Source organism: Pararge aegeria, chromosome 17, assembly GCF_905163445.1.
Source record: "Pararge aegeria chromosome 17, ilParAegt1.1, whole genome shotgun sequence".
Lineage (NCBI taxonomy): Eukaryota > Metazoa > Arthropoda > Insecta > Lepidoptera > Nymphalidae > Pararge > Pararge aegeria.
In genome coordinates this window covers 8,043,871-8,064,322 of record NC_053196.1, presented here as the reverse complement: position 1 = coordinate 8,064,322, position 20,452 = coordinate 8,043,871, and the positions used below count along the sequence as shown (strand labels likewise).

Below are 20,452 nucleotides of genomic sequence, written 5' to 3'. Positions count from 1 at the left end.
GTGTTCCCACATGAATTTACGATTATGGCGAGCCAATTTCAATTGTTATAATCTATGACCATTTTCAAAGACCGATCAGAAAATTCGGGCAATACTAAACGATCGAAATGTCTAAACTTCTAACACCCTTGCGCTATGATAAGCACAAAGGGCCTTAAGTCCCTTTGCTTTGTTTAAACTTTCAATGTACAGTTCGAAACGGTACAAAGTTCTGGTCATTAATTTCGAATTTAAAGACGGTGGCAGAAATCTCTTCACTTGAATCGCTTAAAAGTTACTTCTTCCAAAGTTTGTGCTTTTGTAAAAAAAATATAGGCATCCATTTCATACATTAATTTCTCGAAAGCGTTCAGTTATTATAATAATTTAACATGGTATTAAATTTCACGGAATAAGAAAATATTCAATTTTATTTCGTTGGAAACTCTATTTATGTAACGCGAAATTGAGTAGGTAGTTTACACAACTTATAGGTAGAAATATATCTTTTCTCTGACTGAACCTCAACACATTTTCAACGGACTTAATAAAGAATAGAAAATAATACACTTTAGCATTCTAGGTTTATTTAGGTTATTATTTTATATCTAGATACATATATCATATACCATTTGCTAGTATGTACACATCGAGATAAAAACATATCCTGAACCATTTATTTCATTGAAACATATCAGACCGTGTTACCTGAATAGTTTCATATAAATTCAAAGCCCTTATGAATAGCTAATGTTTATGAAAAGCACACGTGGCGATTCAGTCCATTGACCCAAAACATATACTAGTTAGTTGTTGAGAGATTACATAGATTACACAAGCTTTGATTTTACTTGTAAACGTTTATTCACAATAACGACACGATATTTGTAAATAAGCATTTTGTCTGGTGGAACGCTTCACCGTGGCTAGTTAACACCCTACCGAAAAGATTCAGCGTTTAGAAATTATAATATATTATAATCGATATGGTTTAAAATACCATACATCTTACAGGTTCACCCGCTACCATCTAATACTGCATCATCACTTACAGACTGCAGTCAAGTCAAATAACTTTACTGTTTGGGTGTACGAGACCTAAACTTTTCATAAAAAAAAACTCATTAATATTTCAACAAACTAAAAAACACGCTTGGTATTAAAAACACAACTAGTTTCTACCTGTTAGTTTAGTTTATTTATAAAAGCGTGTTTTTTTAGATTTTCTTAACCTGTTATTTATATAAGAGCAAAGATACAACATGCTGCTCCGGTAATTTTCACTATTATTATGAACAAACACATCCAAGTGCTAATAATAGTTAGTCACTATTATTTTCACGTACAAATGCCGACGACGCGTGTTCTCCTAGCCACTGGGGTGGACAACGGCAATTCTATGCATCCGGGCTTGTACCATTGAGTTACAAAAATAGAGATACAGTCCTCACTACTGTGTTCCGTAAAGATGCAGCAAGATCAAAGATCCCTTGAGCGCTATATAGGTACTTGTGATGTTTTAAAGGACCAAAACATTCAAATTTCATTGAATATGCCGTAGTGTGTTATGATATCGCACTACTAGTACAAGCAAACAAGAAATACGAACAGTGTGTAAACACGCAGCCATAATATTTTGTATTATTGGAGAGTAGAAAAAGAAGAAAATACCAATCGAATTGCGAATCTGCTCCTTTTTAAAGTCGATTAAAAACACCAATAATGCATTTTAAATCGAATAAAATTAAAATTAAGGTGTGATTTTTAATCTTCATTTTTAGGCACAAAATATTGATTCTTACAAGAAAAACGCCAGCTTATTGTCGTTGTAGTTACCATAAGTAGATAAACCTTGTCCTTCACAGCATTTATTAGGTAGCATCGAGAACCCAAATAACTATAACAATGATTGGACCCAGGAGCACACGGAATCAAGAGAGAACATGTTAACATAGCATAAAAATATCCAGCACAAATTCTCGCCTGTATTTCGTACCCATTATTGCATTATCCACGGATAGTCGTGACGGTGACTGTGTTTGTTTCTTTGGATTGGCTACGGACATCTCCGCCGTGATGTTGTTCATGTTCGTGGACTAAATGTGTGCATGGATTATGGAATCAGGGTCAGTGCATGTTGTTTACGGAAAATCGGTTATATTCCACATGAGACTGTTAGTTTTCAACTGATTATGCGAAACAAGAAGTAACATGGCGGTGTCTTTATGTTCCCATTTAATATCTCATGATTCAACGGGCTAGTAGCTGTTGCCCGCGACTTCGATTATTATGTATACCTTTGTTATTCTTCGACCTCAAAAACAAAAACAAGTGTGTCCCACGGGAACCTCACATTTTTTTGGGATAAAAAAATAGCCTATACGCTATTCTAGACTATGATCCATCACAGTGCCAAATTTTATCCAGATCCGTTCCGCGTCCAAACTTTCGCATTTATTATAATCTACTATACTATCAAAATCTATAGCCACCACTCTAGGCAGATAGATGGCTTGGTGATCGCAGTAGATAATAGTATTCACAGGGGACGCTGCGGCCAGTTCCTTTACATTCCTTTAGTCGCCTCGTACGACACCCGCAGGAAAAGGGGAGCTGGAGATTACGGTATTCTGATCTCCCGTCACTAAATGTCACATAATAATGATATTACTAAGAATTTAACTCAAAATACTATAGAGTAGCTTTTAACACTATTACAAAATAGCTGTAATACTCGTGGAGTTGGCAAGAGTTTGCATGAATAGTGTTCAATCGTAACAAATGCGAAATAGAAATACGATTAGGAAATATCCATCGCGTGTCGCAAGAAACATAATCTACTAGTTTTACCCGAGATTCCGTTCGCGTTCAGTTCAGTTCAACTTCCTTTTGCACCTTATAATAATAGCTTTATTTCATTGAAAAACATTTAAACACTATATTTGCTTTGATGATTTCGTTTCGATGGTAATTACAAATTTCGATGGACATGATTACTAAGTATTTATTATTACCCCAAACATTAAGTCTTAAATATATCAGAACCATTATCATCCCATAACTGGCCCAGTAATGGTAAAGGTTCTCCTAACAAACGAACACGCGGTGATAGCGCATTGGGTAGAAGCTCGACTTCACTTTCAGGGGGACTGAGTTCGAATCCTGGGATTCTAACTCAGCCCTCACCCGTTACTTTTCCAAGTTATGTGCGTTTAAAGTAATTAAAATATCACTTGCTTCAACGGTGAAGGAAAACATCGTGAGGAAACCTGCATGCCTGAGAGTTTCACATAATGTTCTCAAAGGTGTGTGGAGTCCATCAATCTACACTGGGCTCTGTAGTGGGCCGAAAATGGGTTGATGTGATGTTGATGATGATAAGTCGAACACGCTGGCTGAGTGTGGATTGAAAGACTTCACATGACATTGAATAAAATAAATATCATACATTTAGGGCCCGACGCGGGAAACGAAATCTAAAACTGGATCCCTAGGAAGGTATAAATATCCACTCAAGAGTTAAAAAGTATTAAAAACAATTGAATAATGTCAACTAAACCTATGCCAAAATGTACAATAAAATATCGATTAATGTGAAAGGCAAGTCATGGTCACGTAGATAATACAAAAAAATTAAGCAGACCTTCACAAAAAGTTAAGTTAGGTGAAGTTCTAAATACCGACTTAAATACCGGAAAACGCTTTAGAAAAGAAGGGCGTATTAAGGGTTGCGTTCCACCAAAGTTATGCGACATGCTAAACGGTGCGAGAGATAAAAAAAATTTCAACATTATAATCTTAATCTCTATAATTAATAATCTCAACGAATGTATAAAATTCAAAAGTAATTTATTTCAAGTAGGCCTGATTTTTAAACACTTCAAAGGTCAACAGACATACCGTTCGTAGTGACTCTACCATTGGTTCGGAAGGCAGACTCTATCGAGAAAACGGCAAGAAACATATTAAAAAATCTTTTTAACTGAATATAAATAGAAGATTAACTTTTTCTCACGCCACGTCGCTCGAGCCTGATTATGACCATGTACCAAATAATGGATTCTCAGTAAGTCCGGTCAACACCAACCAAAACGTATGTGAGTAAAACCCAATTTAACTTAGCTTCACTGAAGCTATACCGTGCTATGAAAAATAGCGACCCTATTGGTAAGTTTCACACCCATGTAACCCATTATACAGTATGCACTCATGTGTAAAACATCTCACATGCACGGCCTCGCTTATCTTTATTGGAAGGGCAGCCTTAAGGCAGATATGGAAACGTACCGCCTCGTTTGAGATGCAACCAGGTCATGACACTTCAAAAGTACGCCAGACCACGGGTTCAAATCTCGTCTCTTAAGCGATTCATTCAAAGGCCTGAAATAGAACCCGAGCCTTTCAAGATCGTATCTCATTTACAAAACAAAAGCCTTCGTTGGTCATTTCGAGATCTGGCAAGATATCGCTCCTTATTTATAAATTTAGATTATTATTTAGAATTTGCCTTTAACTATATGCAATTAAATAGTTTCAAAAATATATCAATATTTTTCGAGATGTAGGTACTTACGCTAGATTTTAAATTTTCTAGACACATGCACCTGTAATAACAATTATGTCACCTTGCCTATCTGGTTACCAGTATATTATGCATCAAATATTTAGTATTTTTCTGGTGAGGAGTATTATATTTCTGATCGGTAAACTTTCAGAAGATATTGTAAAAAATCACTGACAGATGCAGCCTCAAGAGCTTATGAATAAACATTTAAGTTTTATTGCACGCTAGGGTTGAAACATAAAAGTACAAATATTTTACCTAAAACAAATTTGTATCATACTAATGTATTTATCACCTAAAAATCAGATCATCATAAACACTGTAATAGACACGTTTAAATAAGAAATTACAGTTTTGTTTTTCTTTTATTTTAGAGTTAATGTTTTTACCGAAACGAAATGAGAATCTCGATGGAAGAATAGCGTTAGACAGCTGAAAATAATATGAATAACACAATTTTACTCTTAATGTCATGAAGAGTTATAAAACTACAAATTCCCAAACTGACACCAACAGGGAATTACGGCTGGTCCTCCCATTAAAACTACATCGTCGGTTAGAAGAAAGTGTCAGAAGCAACATTAACTAAAACATTTAGATAGCTTTTGGTGTACATGATTACCCACCGATTACCGGCCCACTCCAGAGTATGGGTCTCCTCTCAAAATGAGAAGGGTTAAGGTCGAAGTTCACCACGCTGACAAAGTGCGGATTAATAGCGCTTTTAAAATGTTATTTACAACTTTCAAGTATGCAGGTTTTCGTACGATGTTTTCCATTACCGTTAAAGCTATTTATCGTTAAAGGTGTTTAAATTACTTAAATGAAAAAAAAAACATTGCAATATTTTATATATTAGCATTCCAATTTTTAAATTTTATCTTTATTACCATCGCAATATTTATATATTACAATACTATATTGTAGTATATAAATAAGTGGCAACCCTACGCTTGATACTCAACGACCGAACGACCCCCAGAATCTACTCGCATGACACACGAAGACCTCAAAGATCATAAACCATAAACGGTGTCATCAGCGGACAATTCATCACGCGCTGTCAATGTTATCTTGTACCTAGTTTTTATCCCATTAGCGCCAGTGCGTTAACCTTTTTGCGTTTCTTCGTGATACACGTCCAAGTAAATAAATCTTTTCTTATATGAAAGTATAGGTATCCCTACTAAATCTTAATATATATAAATCTCCTGTCACGATGTTTGTCCGCGTTGGACTCCTAAACTACTTAACCGATTTTAAATTAAATTGGCACACCGTGAGCAGTCTGGTCCAACTTAAGAGATAGGATAGCTTAGATCTTTAATTATAGTCGCAATTTTATTTTATTGCAAATTATTTGTCTATAATTAATTGACAGTCACATGTTATACATATATATATATATATATGTATATACTACTATACTCATTTAAGGCTTAGCGATACTGAATACTTTAAAAACAAAATCAAACGCAGACGAAGTCGCGGGCAACTGCTAGTTTTATATATGAGTAAGTTTGATGGTATGTCTTTCATACCGTAATAGATAAACTCAAATTGAGGTGAATTTAAGGGCATATTTAAAAGGTTCTTTTGAAGCTTATAGATTGATATTGGGTTGGGGTTACACAGGTTTTATAACCTAAAAAAGCACGGTGAGTTAGAACGCAGATTGCAATAATAAATGTAATTACGGTAAGGTCTCTAAGAAAACTAAAATAATGTTTCTTAATGAATGAGCACTCATCTCGTGAGTTTTTGCGCTGAATTACGATATAAATATATTATGGTGGTAATAAATTTTATACATATATATACGGTATACCATATATTTGTTGGAAGATAAGTACTGCCTCCTATAACGTTGACCCAACGGAAAACTCAACCTTGAACGTGTTATTGAAGGAAGACTTTTGTACCGCTTTGCCTGAGAGGTAAATTATAAAAACACTACCTTATCTAAACTTGCCTTCGTTACGACCCAGACCGTCACCGCAAAGATAAACTTTGTATAGCAATAAGCTTATTACTAAACTAGGGCAGTCGATACGTACCTATTACATCGTATAGCAACGTTATTACTCGTAAGAGCCAATTTTAAACCAATAAGGAGATATTTTAATTTGATGCTTGTTTTGATGAATGTGTTAAGAAAATAAGACTTATCTGGAGTCTTTACTTTGGTTGCTTTATTTTCTGTTCATACTGTGCTTGTACATCACTTATCAAGCCATTACCGCCCCACTAAAGGGCTTCTTCTGAAATGAGAAGGATTTGGGCCCTAGTCCACCACGCTGGCCAAGTGTAGATTGGTGGACTTCAAACGCGTTTGAGAACATTAATGAGAACATTCAGTCATGCAGGTTTTCTCACGATGTTATCCTCCACCGTTAAAGCAAGTGTTATTTAATTGCTTACGCACATAACGTCGAAAAGTTAGAGGTGCGGGCCGGGGTTCGAACATGCACCATATTTTATTTGGTATTTTTTTTTTTAATTTGCATTCGTGCATTTAAAGATATAGTCAAGAGGCTCTATCAGGGCGTAACAACTTTAAATAATTTACATTGTAATTTGACCCTTATGTATTAGGTACAATTTAAATTATTTCAGTCTTATTCAGTCGCGTACATTTTCGATTTCATACACGTCAGAGTCCTTAATCACTATTAAGTTCCAATTTAGTTCTAATTTAGTATTAAATGATTGCTCAGTCAATTGGTAAGTTAATAATTAAGTTATGTTCAAGATTATTGTGATATGTTATGTAAATAAGTGGCATTAATGCAATTATTTAATTTCATATAACGTATATTAGGTACGCATAGAAATTATAATTTCTAGCACTTAAAAGAGGGTGCCAACCCATCCACCATCTTTTCTTATTTAAGCACATCCTACTCGTGTACTAAAAATCATTACCGTATTTTATGACATAACGTATGGTAAGTGAAGTTTATTATAATTTACGAGTATATTCATTGTGTTTATTAATCTACTGATCCCTAGAAAAAACTGCTAACCGCCTCGTTAGTCTAATAGCTGGCGGGTGCAATTATGGATCTCGTACGAATCCCGTACAAAACTATCCCGGAGATAAAAATTTAGCGGTGCCTAATCCACGTGACTCGGAGAGCACGTTAAGCCATCAATCCCGGTTATCACCACTAAAAAGTGTGATCCTAATCGTTAAAGGCCTGGCGACTTTAACAATCAATCGGAGTAGCGTGGTGGGCCTTTGCTTTATGAGAGGCTTGTGCCCAGCAGTGGGATTTTAATAGGCTGATGATGATGAGGTCGATGATAATGACGATGAAATATATTTATGATTATAGCCATAATATGTATTAAGGCTATAATCATAATGCTGATTTGTAAATGTAAACCATCCAGGGTGCCACCCAAACGCATACCGAAAAATTCATTCAAATCGGTCCAGCCGTCTAGGAGGAGTTCAGTGACAAACACGCACACAAGAAATATATATATATAGATATTCACACTTTAATATTCATGACTAAACAAGTGATTTCTTCATATTATTCAACAGATCTAAAACAAAACTTAAAACCTTATCATGCAGGATGATCAATGCTTCATATACGTGAATTCCTTATATAACTATGCCACGAAATAGGTTACTCAATAAATGCGCAGCCACAAGTTACGTCCTGTGTAAACACAGTTGTACGTGCCAAGTCTACACGTAAAATGCAATCTACTCCACAATATAAACAAACCGGGAGATTGCGAACGTTCCATATATTAGTGTCACAAATAAAATAATCCTAACACAGCTTTTCTGGGGTAATAATTAATATCTAACCTAGTTTACTGCGCTAAGCTATTAAAACGAATTTTAATGTTTTATTACACTGAATAGTGATCAGAATGCAGTCGAAGTCAAAGTCAAATTCAAATATTTCTTTATTCAAATAGGCACATAGATGGCACTTTTGATGCGTACATTACATGTAAAACATGACATAGGAGTGAGTTGATGGCGATAAATAAATTCGTCAACTTAAAACTAAGGCTACGAGAGTTCCAAACGCGCCCTGGTCTAAGAAGAAGCTAACAACAAACTTAGCCGGTTGTTAATTTTTTTTTCGTTATCACTATCTCACATTGTCATTTAAAAACTATTGCAGAAGCAACCTGGTTTGAGCAATAATTTACACCCAAGCATTTTTATCGTTAACATAGTCCTTAATACTAAAATAGGACATTTCTCATCAACCCCTTGTCTTCCCGTGGGTGTCGTAGGAGGCGATTAGGAGAATATAAATCAGTTCTACTATCATCTACTGCGATCACCAAACCGTCTGTCCAGCATGGTGATTATCGGCAAACCTTCCCGCTTGGGAGAGTATTTTAGATCAGCCGTGGACTGTTATAGGCTATTTAATATATCGACTAAAAATAAATAGTAAAATGGACTATTAAAATGGAATATTCATATTCATAAGTTTAGTCGCACGAAATAATTTCTTAACGATCTAAAAAGTGTACTAATAATGAAATATTTTATCTGTCGGGAAATGGATATCGATAAATGTTAATTGTAAAGAACTCTACACGTTCCAATTATGAAAATCGTTCAAATTTAAACCTCTAAATATATCCCTATACATTTATCAATAATACGTAAAGTCAGTGACCCGGTTGACACCCAAGAACAAGTGCCGTAAAATACTTGTCAGCATGCCAACTCGGCTAGTCGACGTTGGTAAGTGCAAGACTGTCCCTTCGAGACCGCATTTAGTGGTATCTAATGACAAGAACACTGTGTACTTTAAAGTTAAGTTAACGAGGTGCTTACTTAGCTTTAGTACTTTATATGTTTCATACAAAGTGCGTAGTAAAGACGCATTGCAATTTGCAAGACTTTTTTTTTTACCGCTATCGTATGCCACTACCTAATTGTAAAGTAAAAATAACAATTTGTTTTACACACGTAGGTAACCTCTCAATCAAACCTCTCCTCAAATCATCACTTCAACCGATTGACGTCCACTTCTGGACGGATAGGTCTTTTGACGTTAGTTCTAAAATCAATGGTCCTGGGCCGCTTATTTCCAGCGGCTCCGAGCAACTTGTTTGCATTGGCGTGCACAGAGTTTTTGACCAGGGTATGCATTAAGAAGGAAGATGCCATAAAATGGAACAAGCATTTTTTAGTTATCCAAGAATGTTAGGGTAGGCAGTGCTTTTGTGTATGTATGAAGTGCACGCCACTGCTTGTTTGATGTCATATGTTCACCACGTCGGGAGCCGACCAACGCTACGTTTATCGCGGGTTTATTGCGGGTTCGCCATGCCCGCTTCTTCGGACCCCAACCCCATTGCCACTTCAGGTACGCGACTCGCTGAGCTATGTCAGTAACTCTAGTTCTTTTAAGGATCTCTTCATTTTGTATTTGGTCACGTAGGCATTCTCATAGCAGAATAGCTCTATCGATTTTCCGCTTAGCCTTCTTATGAAGCCAGGCCAATAGTTAGCAATCATGTTTCAGATTCTTAAATCATCACAGGTGTAAATCGATGTTTCGGCAATTGGATTTTCAGTTCAGGCATATCTTGCTAATTCTAATTACCTGTTTTGTCATTATTATTACAGAAGTTAAAGATTTTTTTCCACAATTTAAACGAAAAAATCAAGTTCATCGGCCGAGATACGGTGGAAAATCGGTGTGTAGGATTTTCTACCTACTTTTACATATTTGATTGTGCGTAAGTTTACTATGATATATATGGAATTAAGAGCGCCATCTGCAGCTGTACAATACTGCAAAACAGTATTGTCACTAGATAGACTAAATAGACTTGTTATATCACACTAGACAACGTAATACAAGAAAAAATCGCGCGCACCTCGGTCAACCTTTGCAGTCGGTTCCAAAAAAATGTTATTTTGTGTTTCGTGATCTATAATTTCAAACGAAATTGATTTCCAAAGGCTTGAAAAGATTCTATTCCAGATACATTCCGACCAAATTAAGAATAAGGGCTATAAATGACAATTATTTCCAATAGAAAACGTGATCGGCATTGCCTCGGCGGCCCACTTGACAGGCAAGAACAAATGCCGTAAAATACTTGACACCGTGCCAACTTCCCCAATAAAGTGGCTCGGAATCGGGCTATTAAAATTGCATGTTGCTGTAAATCTTGCTGACAACTAGAACAAGAATATAAATGATTTTTTTATTCTTAGAGTAGCGCGCTAGTCAGCGAGGCGGCTATAAAATTGCATTGCCAAAAACATACTCACTAGTGCGAAGTTTAAGTGCAAGATTCTTGGCCATGGGAGATATTATGAACTTGAAAGTTCAAAGGACATTTACCTAGTTTTGTTAAATTTTTATTTATATTAATAACGGGTAAATGAGCAAGTGGTGCCAACTGTGTTAAATGTTCACCGCACTAGAGGAGCCACCGATACGTTGCCGGCTTTTAAGGGTTTTTTTATCCGCCTCTTAAAGAAGATTGTAGTTTAGAAGTGCTTATAGCTGTTGATTCGTACTATAATTAAAGCCCGCCTACTTTCATCAGATCAGCGTGGCGGGTATATGCTCTAAATATGAGAAAAGAGACCTTTGCTCAGCGCATAGTGGCAAACAGACAGACGGCCGTATAACATTTTTTATTTTTTTTACATTATTGAACGAAAGTAATAAAGCCACTCTGTAAAAAAATCAGAAGGTAATTCAGCCAATAATAAAATGAAATAGCCTCCTCTAAATTATTGCGAGAGAGCAGATATCTAAATTGAATTAAGAACTTGACTGCGATGCGATTACCTCAGACAAACGAGCGTAATTTATTCTTCTATATTAATGTCTGAATTCTTGATAGCGTAGCAAAGATAGGGCTAAGCTCTTTAAATTAAATCGCGGAGTTTAAATTTGTGGACAATAAGAATACATTTAAGTGCCGCCCTAAGCCCGCAATTCAATTATTTTTGCTTTATCTTCATTAAAAGAAATAAAGAGTAAATACCGTTCCCCGAGAAAGATGGGTCTAAGCCCTTTGAATTGAATCACTGTACAAATTGTTGCCCAATAAAAACATACTTAAGAACCGTCTGAGCTTGCAATTCAATTTCTATTTTATCTTCCCTACGGGAAATAACTTAAATTAACGTCAAACAATTAACTGCCCAAGAATGCATACGCGTTTGTTTTTTTTTATGCTAAGGAATTTTTTTATCTGCCATAGATTCAAAACTTCGCATACATTGGTGTAGCTGTTAAACCGTGGATTGGTAACAAATTTAATGCGCTGAGAATTTAAGTACGGGTTCGATTCCCGGCAGCGGCTATTAGGGAATTTATACTTTCTGTTTCTCTGGTCTGCTAGGAGGCTTTGGCCGTGGCTAGTTACCACCCTACAGACAAAGACGTGCCGCTAAGGGATTTAGTTTTCCGGTTCCATGTCCCGTAGAAATCGATTAGGGGTATGACTACTATACTCCCTAAAAGGTTAGCCCGCTATCATCTTAGACTGTATCATAACTTACCACCAGGTGAGATTGCAGTCAAGGGCTAACTTGTAGCGGAATAAAAAAAAATGCGGAAACGTCACCCGGTTGTTTTTCAATACTTAATAAGTAATAACTCTCCTGCTAACAAGCTGCTGCTACTGCTCCCAACTTTGCGCCGAAATTAATAGTAATTACTGCAGTAAATATGTGTTGTCTCTGGGACGTTCATAAACATAATAATGTGATCTGCGGCGTGCACTTCATACAAGCACAAAAGCTCTGCCTACCCAAAAATTTATACTTCATAACTGGAATAAGAGGAGGATTTTTGTCGTTTTATGCAATTTTCCTGCTGTATGCATACCCTGGTAAGAAACCGAGTGCACGCCACTGGGTGTGATCAAATCAAGAATAGGAGGACCATCTGAAAATCATCAACTTAAAAACAAAAAATTTGTAACAGAGTGTTAAACGAGCACCAAAGTAGATATTTCATTAAATTATATAAAGCGAATGAGGGGTAAAAGATTGAATTACTTATTATAAATGTACGTATTTTGTCATATACTTATATCAATCGAGCGAATGGTTTACTTCATGCAGAAAATATTTACAGTGCCCGAATAAACACACTCATGTATAAGTCAAATGAAATCCCGGCTTATGTTAATACAATTTTATCCCAAACGTGTCGCCTTAGTTCCATCAAATATATTATGAAACTCAAGGGCTGACAAATTAACTATGAATACAAACAACTTAGCCATTTTCTTGACAAATTTGTTATAAGTTAAGTTCAGTTTTTACTTCACTATAACTTGAATTGAAATCATCACATTATCATCATCATCAGATCAACCAATTACCGGTCCACTACAGAGCACGGGTCTCCTCCCACAATGAGAAAGGGTGAAGGCCGTACTCCACCACGCTGTCCCGATGCGGATTGGTGGACTCCACACACCTTTAAGAACATTATTTAGATCTCTCAGGCATGTAGAAGAAAGAAACTTCAGGATGTTTTTTCTTCACCGTTGATGCAAGTGGCATTTTAATTACTTAAAACGCACATAACTCAGAAAAGTTAAAGGTTCGTGCTGGGATTCGAACTCGGTCCCCGGAAAGTGAAGTCGAGCTCCTACCCAATGCGCTATCACCACTTCTTACGGTCCTCAAGCTAGAGGAAAGCCAGTGGCTTAGATCCAAGCTGGTCTAATTTGGCGGCCTCAATCAGATGAGACTCGCAGGCGTTTACTCTCCTAATATTAAGTAATAAATAATGAATGCATAATACATTTAATAATTATTGTTTAATAATTAAATACTGTAAAGGAAGGTTACTAGTTTGTTAGTGTAAATGAGTAATAACAATTGTTTATCCGTAACCAAGAATGTTTAAAAATGTGAGTACTAAGTAATTAATTAGACATTTTGTATAGCAAGGACCGGAACGAAATAGGAAGTAAAATGAGACAGGCAATACTTCAAAATCCCAAGCGTCAACAGTTCCATTCAACGGGGCTACTTTTATTAGGGATTTTCTTGCAATTCCATAAAAACAAGATGTCATGAGTGCTAGTTGTAGGGAAAAAAAAACTTAAAACGAAATCCTAATTAAAAGAGTAAATTTGTTATATAAGAGTTAAAAAAAAAAGTAGCAGCATTCACGCAAAGTTGCATTAATTAGAGAATTTTCGCATGGCAACCCTGCGGTGAAAACGTGAAGAGTAATTGGAGTGAGAAATATCCGACGATACGACGACTGGCTCGACACGATTTTTGTTATGACCTCTTTTACTAGCGTGTTTCGCTTTGCAAATATTACCATAAACTACGTCAGTAAATTGGCGATTGACGGCGAAATGAATCGGCAAAGATATGTTTTCTTATTCGTTAGCGACTACGACGAAGCGACGGGTCTAAGGGTTTGTATGTTGTAAGATATATAATTGAACTATTTTTGTTTGTTCACTTGAATGGGCTAATCTAAGAAACTATAAGCTTAGCTTAGAATTAGTTATATAGTTTCTGCATTTGGCAGCCAAATTCTTGAGGGAGGCTGTATAACGTTTTTAAATTTAACCTAAGGAATTAAAGATTATATGAAAGTTCATAAGATAGAAAGCATTGTTTCTATTTATACTGTACAGTATAGCGGAAAAAGTTTGTATAGTATACTTATTACAATTTGTACTATACGGAGTCGCGAAGGTTCGCTTGAACACTTTACAGATGTAGGGATTCCTTTTTGAGACATCAGGGATTCCATGACATAAAATCATTATCAATTTTTGGTCTTAGAAATCTGTTTTTCCGACTATCACACTGTTTATAAATAGTAAAAGTCTGCAAGTACACACCTACAGCTTTGTAGAAAAAATCATTTTATGTAAAAAAAAAATACCAAAAACGTTTGGCGTGCGCTCAATTCTATTTTTCAAGGTTACATTTCAGTTGGTGTTGTGAACATTGCCAAAAATTTTCGCATTGTTAGCGTATTTTGGTTTTCTTTACTCTGGTCTACAAAAAGATAATTACTATGCTAACACACATTTGGCAAAAGGTTCGCCTCTCTTGGTCGATTGGCTGACATGCCCAATCTCAGCTATCCAATACAATCAATCAATAGCATAAAGCATCAGTGAGATGCTTTATTGCATATATTAGGTACAATCTAGCCTATTTAATTGTCTAATAATTAACTTGATTCAAACTTAAACTTCTACTTATAAATAGTTACAACTAAGATATAGTCCAATGACTTAACTGAGCCTGTAACTATGAATTACGTTCACATTGTTCACGTAAACTTATTACTAAGCATAAACACTACTTTAAATAAATAAGCTAAAAATTAAACTCCAGCACCCAATCAACAATACAAGTAAATGTTTTTTTTTTGCTCTATCTTAATATTACCAATACAATGTCCAGTCTCATATGGTAAGATTCCTTCGTGTGCAAGTCAAACTTGGCCTTATCTAGCTTTTTGTAAAAACTATAAACGGATACCACGGATTGAGGTTGGAAATTGGAGCCAGACTTTGTAGTAGCGTTTCACAATAGTTTCTTTTGTACATATATCCTACAACAGAACACGGTCGCATATTTATCAATGAGTAGTTTTGACATAAATAACTATATGATCTCATTGATAGTGTTTGATATCTCCGTTACATGCCCAATCTTGGGTGTAATTCTCGAACAATTTTACCTTTATATTATAAGTGATTCGCACGGTATCTCTATCTACACATTAAAATACTTGTTACTTTATATCATTAGTTGTTGTGTAGGCCTACTGGGCATAATATTATAACGGTCAATAGATAAATAGACGCCACATGTTAGGTACCATGGACATAGTGATAACCTTTGACTTTTTTGAAGAATTTCTAAAAACAGCATTATCAGCAACAGGTTCGATTCATATGTCTCACCGGATTGTAACAATGATTGTAGCCTACGATTCGAGGCCGTAATTTTTCATTAGGCAACGTCTTAGCCTTGAAAGGAAACGATGCACCTGCGCACTACATATGAATGCGAAGTAGATGCAATAACGTGCTAAAAGGATCTGCGATTTATTACTACCGAATATAGCATTTATATTTTCATTCAGTCTGACTGAATGAAAATATACAGCCCATCCTGCCAAATTGAATTGCATAGATGTCTAAAAGTAACTGACCCGTTTCCCCGTTTATCCGTGTCTGAAGTCCAATATCTAACTTGCTGTTCCCCGCGGTTTCACTCGCTTTAACTTGAGGCCGTAACGTAATGTTGTATTGACTAAGCGTTTAGATTACCTACACAGTCAACTCCCGTACGTCCCGTGATATAATTTTTTCAAGTTTCTAAACTATGCTACCAAATGACATTCTGTAAGCACCAAAGTTATCTAAGTACATGAGATTGTTTCATATTAAACTGATTCTTTTTGAAGGATATTTTATGCCTAAAAATGACGATTGAAAATCAAATTTTGTTTCAACACAAATATAAATTAACTTAGTTATTACAGATAATTGTTTTATGGTCACGAGGTATTTTAGACTACTGTTGGCCAAATTTTTGTAGAACAGGGTACCCCTGTTCTGTATGACTGATCGTAAACGTTTTTTCTTTCAATTATTTCTGGTTGCAATCCTATAATTACCTACTTAATTTTTTTCATGATATAGGAATCACGGTTTATAGTGGTTCCAAACCTAAAGTTAATTGAGTATAAATAAACTATTAAACAAAACTTTCCTCTTTATAATATTAGAATAGTCTGTTTTTTCTTACTTGTGTTATAATTTACACACAATTTTCGTAACATTTTGGGGGAAGTTTATTTCAAATTTTAAAGATAATAATAAAAACACACTTACATAAAGAAAATCTTGGAAAAAAGAAAAGTTGTTTTTAATTTTTTTTAAAGTTATTTTGGGTGATTATATTTTTTTAAACACAATAAAAGATACTGATAGGATATAAGAATTGTTTACATTATAAGAGGGGTAACACTTTTCCTAAAAGATACAGGTATGTAGGTACCTACAGCATCTAACAAAAATAAAACTGCCTTGACACAGACTCACGTTACGAAAAGTGGATTCACAAAGAACGAGATAAAACGAAAACGACATCGAAACCGCAATGTGACGTCAGAAGTCTTCGAAGTAGGCAAAGGTAGCTGGAAAACCGGACTTAGATGAAACACTAAATTTTCTCTATTAGTCATGTTTACGTAATAGAGTGCACAGATAGTCTGTTTGTGATTCACTAGCTAATTTGTAGGGACAATATTTATAGACTTTCGTCTGCCTAAAACCGCATACAATTCTGCTGTAAGAAGAAACGTATTATGGGTATGATATTTAATTAAGAAAGTATTTGTGTTCTTTGATTATTAGAAATAAAAACAGATAAATATACCTATTTACCAATATCCTTATTTTAAGGATTTGTATTTATTATTAGTATTTATTATTATTATTAGTATTGGAAGGTTGATATGAATATTTTTTTTGTTTTTATGTCGTAGGTACCTATTAAATGTATAATAATAGTACAAAATAATAAACGGTCTGTCTTATTCTTATCAGTTCTAAATACTCCTGGATCTTCATGGTGAGTATTCTCTTTTTTTTCTCTCATTTATTATTATAAAAATCAAATCTCAGTAACCCACTCTACTTCTGCAGGTTTACGATGATAGATAGCCACGGACATAGCGTTCGAACTTAAAACACCTCACTTAAAATATGAGTTAGGGTATGATAGTAAAGATTATTATGAACTTGACAATGTAAGCGTTCTAGAAAAGATGAAAGTGGAAGAACCTACACTAAAGGGTGAATTGTCTAAAATATAGCTCCGACAGATGATAAAAAGGTCGCCGGTCACAACATCTCATCCAGTTCCTTATTCTCAAGAGAAAATGAGAAGGATTACTTTATATCAACCAACAGAAAATCTTGGAAAAGTTTTAAGTTATTTTGGGTGATTATAATTTTTTAAACACAATAAAAGATACTGAAAGGATATAAGAATTGTTTACATTATAAGACGGGTAACACTTTTCCTAAAAATTACAGGTTAAGTAGGTACCTACAGCATCTAACAAAAATAAAACAGCCACACAACACAAGCGGACATCTCTGCATGGAAATATACAAACTTGATACTAACTAAAATGTAAATACTATAAAAATACTGTATACAAAAATATATATAAACATTACTGTCTATTCAAGAATACAATGATTTCAGAGGTGCTTTTCAAATTCCTCTCCATTCAAAATCCTATTGAAAAACGGTTTCTATTCATTTTTCTACCTCTCAGATAAAAACTCAAAAACCATAAGTTTTACCTATATTTCTGGATCAAAGCCGATCTTAAAGTTTCAACTGATGGGGCTATAGCATACGGATTCGGCGGAACTATATTAGTTGAATTTACTCGTACATTACCTCTTTCTGTTCAGTAGGAGAGCTGGTCCTAACTCCTGTCAAGTCCTTCCACCTGAGTACACCCATGACCGCGTGTCGGACCCAAGACCCTCGTCTCCCGGTCCGCCCGTTGGACAGTTCATCTACCACACCACACAAAACCGAGTTCACCACCAAACCCCGCCCACCGCCATCCTTCTCACTTTTAAGAGCCACTTCGTTCACTGGAAACGACCTCCTCTCCCTCATAAAGCCCAGAAAATCCATACGCGAAACTTTCAGCGCTCCCCGAATCGCATCCTCACACACGCACCATTAATCACCATCAAATCCGACTTCAAAGACTTCTTTAATAAATCTCGCGGTGTATTTAATTTTATTATCCGCTTCCCCGGTTTCGCTGGTTCCCATAAGCGGCCGCACAACTTTTTCAATTATCCACGCGACTCAAGAAAACTCCGAAAAACTGCGTCCCAAATATCTTTGTCCACAGTTCGTAAACACAGTACGAACTTTCTCTTCAAGACCGGCGTTTTTGTTGGATGTAGGTTAAATTTCTTTCTTTATTTGCCAAATAAAATATTTTCGACACTTGTTATTAGGTATAATGAACGATACAGTCCACTTATATTTATGCGTACAAACTATCACAAGTCATTGATAAATTGAACCAAAACAATCGAAATGCCACTAACGCGATATTCCGGAACTGTCAAAACACGATATAAGTGTTTATTACGAGAAATAGGCGCGCAGCTAAGTCACGTCTAGCCCGCCTTGCGCTTGGAAACCGAATGGCGCGTGCCACATGCTTGCACCGCCACCGGTTAACCAAAGACGTTCTTTCTCTATCTTTAAAATGCATTTTCCGTAGGTTAGATAAGGACAAATATCGCATTCAACTTTCAGACTCAGCCAACATCGTACACAAGACAGGTGAATGTAGCAAAATCGAAAACAGAAAACTTTACTGAAGACAAGATAATTTCAGAGTTTCTACATGAACGCTTAAATTAAATTTTAGTGACTAAACATAAATAATAATTATTATATTCGAAGTTAGGTATTATATAGCAACGAAAAAGCACTAAATAAGTCAAAGATCTGTATAAACATTCCTTTTATCACCATTCGAGAACCTTTCAGACATGAAGTATTCATGAGATTATATTCATCTTATGGTAACCCGCCACTCATCATTTGAGCAGCATGGTGAATCTAAGCTGGAATTGAGGTATATGCCCCAATTAGCCTGATTATGAACTTACCATTTAATAATTGAAATACTATGCATAATTCTAAAACTTTTATCATACTGTTCTGAGTTGCCGGCATGTTTTGTTTACACAACTAGTTTGCAATTCCTTAATGATCCATTATAATTTCATTAGCTAAGTATAGTAACTTACAATACTTAGTTGAAATACTACTTGCATTGAAAATAACCCAAAGTGTTTTAAGTACGTACTTATTGCTTTGTGATCCATTAATTAATTGTTTACATACCATTTTGTAAACACTGAAGCACAGATGTAATGAAATAAATAAAATATACCTACCTAGAACCTACTTAGAAGCTGAGCTTAGTAGAATCATGAATTGATAACGCTAGTTTAATTTAATCGTAGCGTTGTGGAATCATAAGTAGGAGATGCAGGTTCTATTCGCAGCACGGTCCGATTCCAATTTTGAAAATAGATAATTTCTAAATTTAAATTTAGAATTTATCTAATTTATACTCCAATAAAAAGAAATTTCTTTCATTGGTTTGTGTTTCTTTCACATAATATTTGTTTAATTATTTGCAAATAAATACTTATGATAAATAAATGGTTCTAGCCTTTGAAATAGGATCAGAGAACCCGTTGATAGATCTAAATCGCTATTAGGTTGTTACTTTAATATTTTTAACGGATTTGGATGTTTGGTATAAGGTAATTTTTTTTAAGGTTTTTTATATAGGTTATTTATAGATGATGGCGGGTAAGCGAGCAGGCGGTCACCTGATATTAGGTATTTTTATAGTAGGTACCTGTGACAGCGAAGCCGCAAACAGAAATCTTCATGGTCGCAGAAATGTGACAGCTTTGAAGTTTTTAAATTAAAATAATATAAAGTTTTTTTTTAATATTAAACAGATATAACATTACGTAAAAAAATTAACTAATTTAAAATAACTTTGTGTAGAACTGTAAAGATTAAAACAAAAATTATTCGACATTCTTCTATAATTATGACTAAATAGTCACATATAAGCTGCGATGCCAGTCAAGCACTAATAAAATAACTGCAAATCCCAATCGCAATAAGACTTGCAATAAAGGAAGACATTTGTATGTAGGAGTGGTGTGCGTGGGAACATCCGGTATGCATGCCCGACATAGGGCGATTGGGACAAAGACTCAACAGGTGCTATTACAGCTGCTTCCGAAGCCAAAATTGCTTGGGAAATCTTAGAAAACCTTCCGGATATAGTGTAC

General features: G+C 35.3%; 1 protein-coding gene across 3 annotated transcripts in view; it reads right to left on the bottom strand.

Moving 5' to 3' along the window:
• LOC120630933 (rap1 GTPase-activating protein 1) overlaps nucleotides 1-20,452 on the bottom strand; it is a 204,507-nt gene that overhangs the window by 106,899 nt on the left and 77,156 nt on the right. Inside the window, exon 1 of one of the 3 annotated variants that reach the window (XM_039900289.1) lies at nucleotides 17,994-18,749. The exons of the other annotated variants lie outside the window; for them this stretch is intronic. Within the exon in view, the coding sequence (XP_039756223.1) occupies nucleotides 17,994-18,239 (246 nt within the window). The 5' untranslated portion in view covers nucleotides 18,240-18,749. Of the gene's footprint in view, nucleotides 1-17,993; nucleotides 18,750-20,452 lie in introns of those variants that run through there. 3 annotated transcript variants of the gene reach the window in all.